Here is an 8,954-nt window from a genome sequence, read left to right on the forward strand (position 1 = left end):
AAAAGAAAAAAAAAGAATATTACAAAATAGAAAGCCTTGGGCAAGACTGACTAATTAAAAAAAAGAGTAACAGCATTAACGGGAATAAAACAGCAACTCAACCAAAAAAGCAGGGAATAAATATGAGAGCAGTAGGACTAGCTTTATGCTCACACATTTGGAAACTTAAATAAAATGTATGATTTCCAAGAACAATATCACTCTCCAGAAGAAAAAAGGAAACCTAAATGAAAAAGAAGTAGGACATATACATCATGTAAATAGATAGGCAGATGACAAGTGCGTTAGGTTACAAAGGAGAATGGCTCTCTGAATCTGGGTCAGGTTTTGAAAGTCTGAAACTGACGCAAAGTGACGTTTTGCATGAAACAGTATTTATTTACCAGCAAATGAGAAATAACCTAAAAATGTATTAGGAAATAGATACATTGTATTGCATATGTATATTCATTTGCTGGGATTCAGTTAAAATAAATGAACTACACATTAGCAACATAACTGGATCTCCAGAAGGTAACGTGCGAAAAAGCAGATTGCAGTGTTTCAGTGTGGGGCTCCACCGTCCTGTACTTGGCCCCGTTCAGATGTCTACCGTCATACCTAGTGTTTGTTTAAATTGGACCTTACCATGCTTAGATATCGCCAGTGCACCCTTTGTTAACATGTCCCATGTGGTGGCCGTGGGCAGTCTGTTCTTTTAGGTGTCCCCTTTCTCAGCCTGCACATGCTTGGTGCTTACAGCGCCTCCCTCCAAGGTCATTAGCCAACAGGAAACGGAGAAGGAAATGACTTCCCGTGGGTGACACCCAGCAGGTCGTGGCTACCACCCCCGCCCTTAGATGATGAGTGATGGGGTGACAGTGCCCGTCCTGTGCCAGGCACAGAATCATTATTTTCCTGGGAAACGTGCCAGATCAGAAGGTTTGTATCCTTTCAAGCTTTTCATACAAGCAGCCAAGGTTCTCCACGAAGGTCCCACCAGCCTTGTTCCCCATCTGCAGCGCGTGGCTCGTCCGCCTGATCTGTGCAGCACTTCTGTAGGCAGCCGTGTGCCACCGTCAGCATGCGCCCTCGTGTTATGAGGACAGCATGTCGCGACCCCAGTCTTCTGTGGTCTCTTGCAGGACGCCTTGCAGGAGATGTACAACCAGGAGGGAGTGTTCCCAGGGGAGCAGTTCAAACCCGCCCGACGGCCGTGGACACTCCTGAACTTCCTCTTCTGGGCCACTGTCCTTCTGTCGCCTCTGTTGAGCTTCGCCTTAGGCGTCTTCGCTAGCGGATCTCCCCTCCTGATCCTGACGTTTCTGGGCTTTGTCGGAGCAGGTAAGGAGCAGAAGGCTCACGTAGCTTGAGCCCAGAGCCTCAAGGCATCCTGGAGCCGGGATCCAGCCAGAGCCCCTCAGGCCTTGGAGAGCGGGCTCTGGCCACTCCATGGGGACAGGCTGACCAGGCGAGGGAGGAGGGGTGTGGGCCGGCCTGCCACCCCCACGGGAAGTCGGAGGCCAGAGGTCGGGTGCCCCCCAATAACGACCTCTCCAGTCGATGGCAAAGCCATCAGTCTAACCTCGCCTTTCTCCTGTTTTAAAGCGTCCTTTGGAGTCCGCCGACTAATAGGAGTAACTGAAATAGAAAAAGGCTCCAGCTACGGAAACCAAGAATTTAAGAAAAATGAATAATTAGTGGCTGTGATCGAATACGCATGACCTGATGGTGGCATCCAGTTAACTCAATTAAAAACAGCAACACACACAGAATGGAGAAACAGACACTTAGAAACTATTTTTCTTATTAACTGGTGACTAACATTAACCAATAAACTTGAGCCAAGAGTAAAGAAACTAGAAGGCCTGCAGGATGGAGCCCGGCACAGTGCACCTGCAGGCCGTGTGCCTCCTGGGAGACCTGTGAGGAGGGCACGTCTGCCCTGGGGGGGTCCTAGGGGACCGGCCTCCCCTGACGTCATCTCTCAGAGACGCTGCCGGCCAGAGAGAGCCTCTGAGGCTTTCTCTTCTTAACCTTAGGCCCTGTTTTGTTTTTTATCTGTGATTTTGGGAACTCGCCCTAGCTCCTCGCCTCTTCCCCTGCGTCCCCAGCAAATTCCCTTCAAGACTCTTCCCCTGTCCTGGGAACGGATGTCACAGGGTCCCTGGCCCCCAAGGTGGCCTGCGCCTTTGCTTGCAGATGGTGGGGGTGGGGGCACCATGGAGAAAGTTGTCTTGGTGATAAGCACACACTGGATGTCACATGGATTGGGAGCCCCGCCCCGTGTCCCGCCCGACCCTGGGTGTAAACACCTGAGAACTGGTGAGATGTCGACTTCTTCCCGCACCCACAGTCTCTATTCTCCCTGCAGCCATCCAACTGCAGTCCCTCCACTGGGAGCTGCGGAGGCCACGCTCGGCCGGCGCCCTCGCCCCCAGTGACAGGGAGCCCCAAGGCGCTGAGTGTGCTGGAGGGAGACCTCTGCCCACAGTCCCCAGGACTCGTAGCGGCTTCTTGAAAAGCAGCGTCACCATCAAACCTGTCTTCTAAAGGCAGTTGGAGACTGTTAGCACGGAGCTTGTCGGCTTGTAGAGATTTTATTTTTATAGTTGATGGCTCTTCACTTTAGAGGTGGTGAGCCTCCCGCCCTCCTTGCCACCCTCCCTTCCCCAGGCAGGCACATGTGTACCCAGGGAGGGCCTGCCTCTGACCGGGCGGGCGCCCTCTCCACGTGGCATGCCCAGCGGGCATCTTGTTCCGGCCTCATTCCTCCTGCCGCAGGGGTGTCTCCGAGCTCGTCTTATGTCCTCACAGCGTCCCTTTCCACCACAGCCCTAGTGGGAGGCACTGATTCCGAAGATGGAAGCGTGTTTAATGCACCCGGGGCCGGGCTGGAAGCTGCTGGGGCAGCAGTGGGAACAGCCACCAACCACCACGTCACCCGCCCCCATGCGGCTCAGCTAAGTCATTCCGCTGTAAACCCACCTGCATTGGACTTTCTCCTTAGACTTTCAACTTGGTTTTTTAAAGTCACATTCCCCTCATGCTTTTTAGCAAGGGAAAGAAAAATAATGGATGTTCTCTCTGATACACTGTAACCAGCGTTCTGAATAGAGGCAGGGTGAGTCTTCTAGGAAAACAATGGAGGAAAGAGGCATGGACGAAATTATAAACTAAATTGGAAAAATAGTTATGCATTGGCCTTAAGTGTTTTGGGAAGATTTATCCAGATGGCATAAATTCTTTAAAACGATGACACTCCTGAATTTTAAGTGTGGTAATTGTGATGGAGGGACAGCTGCAGAAAAGTGCCCCACAAGCGAGGGTGGATGAACACAATTCCTTGTGAGGCTAAAACAAACAGCTTTAAAATGCGTTTGTTTCAGGAGCAGGCCTGCCTCTGCCCTTGAAGGCTATCTGTCCACTCCCCCTGGGGTGAGCAGCTACCTTAGGGTTTCTTTGTCTTCATAGAACACTCTGCTCATCTGTCTTTATGTGTGTTTATCTATGTCATTGGCTAAGTCACTAATACTTAAAAAGTCTTAAAGGAAAAAAGTGGAAGGGCACTACCATGCAGACGCGTTACCCAGAAAATGCAAATTTAGGTCTTTAACCACTAAGTTAACCACTTAGTCCTTGTTTCCCAGATAAGTTCCCACCCCTTGAAATGAACACATAATGTGTGAATGCTGCATCCAGTCGGTGCGGGCTCCTCCGTACACGGAGACGGACCAGGGTGTAGGTTTTAAATCTCAGTGATTCCTTCTGACTGAACGCGGATCAGCTCATGCATTAAACACGGAGCCCTTTGGGAGCAATAAAAACTACTCCATGAATGTTCGGGCTTTTTTTTTTTTGGGGGGGTCTCAGAATAGTGCTTTTCTTTATTCTTTTCCTTTACACTCCACTGCTGAGCTGCTCGTGTCGCTGATTTGTCATGTCAAATTCAGGCTGTTTGGACAGGCCGTGTGAGTCGCAGTCGCCAGTGTGCACTCTAGGCCTGGTGTCCTGGGGGCCCTCCACATGGGGTCCTGGGGCTGGCAAGGGCGGGGAGCTGTTTGTTGACCCTCTGCTGGGGGGGATGTTTGCTGACCCTCTGCTGGGGGGGGATGTTTGCTGACCCTCTGCTGGGGGGGCTGTTTGCTGACCCTCCGCTGGGGGGGATGTTTGCTGCTTATAGTGTGTCTCCAGAGCCAGACCCCCGCTCCTGCTGGAGGTGCCCAGAAAGAGGGTCCCTGCCATGAGTGACGGACAGGCTGAACTCCAAGCCTGGGGGGTCAGTGGCTGCATGTTTCTCCTCAGGCCCAGGCCCCACTGTCAGGCCCCAGGTTCCATGTCCTTTGTCACCTTCCATGCTTGTATCCGCCCTGCCCAGTGAGTGGCGTTTGGCTTGTAGGCCCTCCCTGTGTGTCTAGCTGGGGAGAGGGCCACAGCTTTTGGGCCCCCTTTGGGTGTTCCATGGTGATTTTGTAGCAGCTGCCAGCACCTGGAGACTTTCTGGTAACACCGTAAGCAGTGAGCATGCCCACTGTGTGCAGCGGGGCAGACGCTGGGAAAAGGCTTGGCTGATCAGAGGGAACGCGTGTTAAAAACTCATGAACACTTTCTTTACGCCCTCTTTTTCTACAAACTGGAGCTTAGCGGAGGGTTTGAAATGGCTACCCATTGACAGAGTTTTCACCCAGAGAAAACACTGGTCACCGGTACGCGGTGACAGACACTAGATGCACAGCTCTGTTGGAGGCACTCTGTGGTGCCCTCAAGAAGCACAGAATCTGGTGAAGAGATGAGCTCTGAGTGCACAAACCACTAAGTAACGTAAAGCAACAGTGTCAGCAGCTCTTTCTTGTAGAACCGATGCAGATGTGGTCATTGGTTCTGAACCTGCCTTGTCCGGGCCTGTCCCCTCTCCGTGCACTGTGGCAGGAGACCTTTCCTTACCCTTGTCCAGTTATCAAGCGTGAAGCCGATCTGAAGAGAAGCGGTGTGCTCAGTCACGTGCAGTTTGGGAGCTGTCTCAGGCCACCCACACCCATGTGACGACTTATTTGGGGCAGATTTGGGGTGAAGAATAAGAAACTCTCTGCATGTTGCTTTGTGTCCACCCGAGACGCCTATAGGACAAGCCAAATAGAATCTTCTCAGCCCAGCTGACTTGCAGCTGAACTGTTCATCCCTGTGCGTGGCCCCCGCTGCGAATTTCTCACCAGTAGCGCATGCTTCCCCGGCATGCGACACTCAGCGTCCCGTGTGTGACGCGGCTTCCAGCCCGCCCGCCTGCCATGTAACCAGGCTTAGGGTTGAAACTGGGCCTGTTGTGCCTGCCTGCCTTCTCTTTGGAGACAGCACACCCTCAGCCCACGTGCCTGCCCCTTTGTCTAGTGAGTTAGCTCCTAAAGCCAAGGCCAGCCTCTCCAAGCACCTGGACCTGGGCGGGGTGCCCCCCCCCCGGCCATGCCACCCACTTAGACCGGGCCAGGCTTTGTCCCAAACCCTGCGTTGGGATGCCAGGGTGCATGCAGTCATTCGGGTTTCCCATTCTTGCCTATCAGGGCCAGGGTGCAGAAACACAGGGGCAGTTTTTGGATAGAAGATGCCACACTGTGTTCTGCCTGATTGAGGGGGTGGACACACATGAATTAGGTTTTAGCACAAGCATTTGCCGCTGGCTGACTCAGTGGAAATGGTGGCATTCTTACAAACCACTCGGGAACCAAAAGGACAAGGTCACTTTCAGGGAACCCGGGAAGTTACCAGAGGAGCTGACATCAGTCAGCCCCAGCGGCAGCCACGCATTCTTCTCAAAGACAATTGAATTGCTTTAAATTTTTAAGCTTTTTAATAACAAGTTCACCTGGAGTTTTCTTTTCTCGTAAACTTTCAGTTTCTTAACTTTTTGTTGTAAAAGTATTTGGACAGAAGTCAAACTGTGAATGAGATACTGAAATGCACTAAAATTGTATTAAATTAAACTGGAGTTACTTGATACAATGAAGAAATGCATCTGATCTACTTGTATTTATTGTCTCAGAATTGTACGTTGTGACAATCAAATGTTACTTGCCTAAATGCCAGAAATTCAACTGGCTTCTTAATCACAAAGCTCATTAGCAAGTACTGTATCATAAATTAATCATGAATCATGAAGATCTGGCTTCTTAGTCACAAAGACCGCCAGCCGGTAATGTATCATAAACTAACCGTGGATGATGAAGGTCGTTAGCAAGCACTGTCACTGTAATGAGGGTCTTTGGAAAACCACACAAACCATTGACGCGCATGCGTGTGACAGACATTGGGGTCTTTTTCTATTGTTGACAATCTGCCATACCTGACCGTTGGCCAGTTTCAAAGGGTGATACATTGTATACAGGGTGCAAATATGTTATACAGACTTTCCCTTTTGTACACTTCATTTTTACAAGTTTGCTACTCACAGCTTTATGTAGTGGAGTCTAGCAGTATTTTTGGTCTACAGGAGGCTGGTGGGGGGAGGTGGGGGGAGCTCACTTAGACCTTAAAAGCCTGTGTCCCAAAAAACTGTGTTTGCCGTGCTCTGTGAAGACCACTTTGTACACGGGCGTGAGCCCTGCCTGAGCGGCGGTATTTTGTAGATAAAATGCTGCAGGCGTCATACTTGTTTATTAAAATTGCTGCTATGAAAGAGGGATAAAATATCCCCGGTATAAGTGAAAGCGACTGTCTGCCTTCTTCTGTTCCTTTGTTTCTAGTTTGCGTAGATTTTTCCCAGGGGAAGTGAAGGACCTCGGGCACTTCCCAGCCTATGGGGTCGTCGCCTGCACTGGCTGCCCTGTGCACTTTGCAAGCCTCTCCTTTTCATGCCGGTTGCCTTTGGAGGGGACGTGGAGGAGGAGCACCACCATCTGGCAAAGCCAGGGAGCAAATCGATGCAAAAAGTGTGTGAAATGACTCTGCCTCAAAATGGGTATAAAAGCCATCAAGGACAAACGGGTTTCCACATAGGCATGTGTGCATCACCAAGTATTTTTCTGTAAAAAATTCATTCTGTGGCGAAAACTAAGGACCCCTTTCTCTTCCTTATGAAGAAAAGAACTCTTGTTAGAACCAAGAGCTATTCAGGGTCTCATTTGCCTGTCTGCCGAAAATAAATTGAGCTCAAAGAACCCAGGTGTCACTTATGCTCCGGGAACCGCCACCGTGGTGACATGCCTCTCTGCTGTGCGCCGTCTGGTTCCAGCGGTGCTGGAGGGAGTGGGCAGGGCCCACATCCACACTCAACCCAGCCTCCTGAGAACTGGAGAGGCAGTTCAGATGGCCTTCTGGAAAGTCCCACATCTAGCCGAGGTTTATTTTTAAAAATACATCCTGAAGTCAGAACATATGTGTACCAGCAGGTGCACACATGTGCGCACACACACAGGCACACTTGCCCCCGTGTGTCCGCACATGCACACAAACACACATAGGTGTGGAATTTCGGATGATGTGATGTAGGAGGTGAAACCAAAGGGCGCTGGCAGGGCTGGGTCGGACCCTTGTCCCCTACACACACTGTTATGCTTCACTTGTGTGCTTGTCCTGTTCAATGTGAGTGTCCACGAGTGACACAGGTGGCTGTGGAAGATACCCTCGGACCCTCCACCCAAGTCACAGATATTGGGACACCCAGGCGATGGCCTAGCTTAATTCTGAGGCCCACCTGCTTCTGACTCTGCCGGGGGGCACTTGGTATGTAAGAGTCAGCCCCCGGCCACCTGACGTGATAAGTGTGTGTGAGCACACACATACACTTATGTGCACTTCACACCTGCACTCACCCATGCATCCATGCACACGCACATGCACACGTATGCATGAACACAATACATGTGCACACATGTGTATACCACATGTGCACACAAACCCACGTAGGCATGCCTGCATGCACACACACGTATACACGTGCACCCTCATGCATGTACAGACATGTTACACATACACACATGTACACACATCCCAAGGAGTAAGGGGAAGGCTTGGGGTGGTCTTAGGAGAACAACCCCATTAGGACATGGGACGAACTCACAGACCTGTGCTCTGGAAATTATCCTTTTCTTCATGTTTCCTCCTGGCGCGATGCCTCCGAGCAGTGGACAGTCCAGGTGACCCAGGTAGCAGTGGGGATTGGGGAAAGGAAAGTGCCTCTCGGGAAGAAAGTGCTCCCCGAAGGCTGGACACTTGGTGAAGACGCAGAGTGTCCTGTGACATCTCGGCGGAGCTGACCATGTCACTGGCTCCTGCTGCAGTCCCACCAGGGGGTGGGGAGAATGTTAAACCCACAAGAACATCTACTGGGGGACCGTTTGGTGGAAAGGGGACCGCAAGTATGGACTGTATGGAACGTGTGACACAGGAGGTGTGGGGTGTGTTTTCGCCCACCCCCCCCAGGGAGAATCCTGCATGTAGCCGGAGGGGTTCCCCAGCTGTGTGGAGTGGAGCCCGACCCCCTGAGATGACACCATGCAGTCTGGTGAGGCCCTCAAACTGCTTTCTACAATATAAGGATGTGTTCTGCCAAACGGGGTGTAAGGCTGTGGTGAGAGATTATTGCTTGTCCAGGACAAGCAAGACCCAGCACTGTCGCATCCCCGTCCCTCAGCCCCTCAGGCCCAGAGTGTGAGGCGAGGCCTAGGAGTCAGAAAAGGGGCTGCTGGGGACCCCAGAGCACGCTGAACCAGGAGGCGTGTGCAGGAGCCTGGCGTGTCCTTGGAGACAAGTAAACACTAAATGGCCTTAAACAGGGACTGCGGTGGGGGGAGGGGAGAGCAGTTCAAACTAGGGGCGTCCAGCCTGTTTGCAAAGCCACTGCGAGATCTCAGGGTCCCCCAGGGGAGCGCTTGTGGGGGCTCTCCTTCCATCTGCCCCGTCACGGAGGAGCATGAGCCCAGATTCCGGGTGCTGGCGGCTGCAGAGCTGGGGTGCGCCTCCGCCCAGGCTGACTGACGGTGCCG

The 8,954-nt window shown here is 51.8% G+C and overlaps 1 protein-coding gene across 4 annotated transcripts in view; it reads left to right on the top strand.

Moving 5' to 3' along the window:
• AGPAT3 (1-acylglycerol-3-phosphate O-acyltransferase 3) overlaps window positions 1–6,677 on the top strand; it is a 76,378-nt gene extending 69,701 nt beyond the window's left edge. For all 4 annotated transcript variants that reach the window (XM_019625009.1, XM_019625012.1, XM_019625010.1 and 1 more), the window contains 2 exons: window positions 1,125–1,323; window positions 1,588–6,677. In XM_019625009.1, coding sequence (XP_019480554.1) covers window positions 1,125–1,323; window positions 1,588–1,676 — 288 coding nt within the window. In that variant the 3' untranslated portion in view covers window positions 1,677–6,677. The remainder of the gene's footprint in view (window positions 1–1,124; window positions 1,324–1,587) is intronic.
• Window positions 6,678–8,954: the final 2,277 nt, after the last annotated feature.

Source organism: Hipposideros armiger, unplaced genomic scaffold (assembly GCF_001890085.2).
Source record: "Hipposideros armiger isolate ML-2016 unplaced genomic scaffold, ASM189008v1 scaffold_612, whole genome shotgun sequence".
Lineage (NCBI taxonomy): Eukaryota > Metazoa > Chordata > Mammalia > Chiroptera > Hipposideridae > Hipposideros > Hipposideros armiger.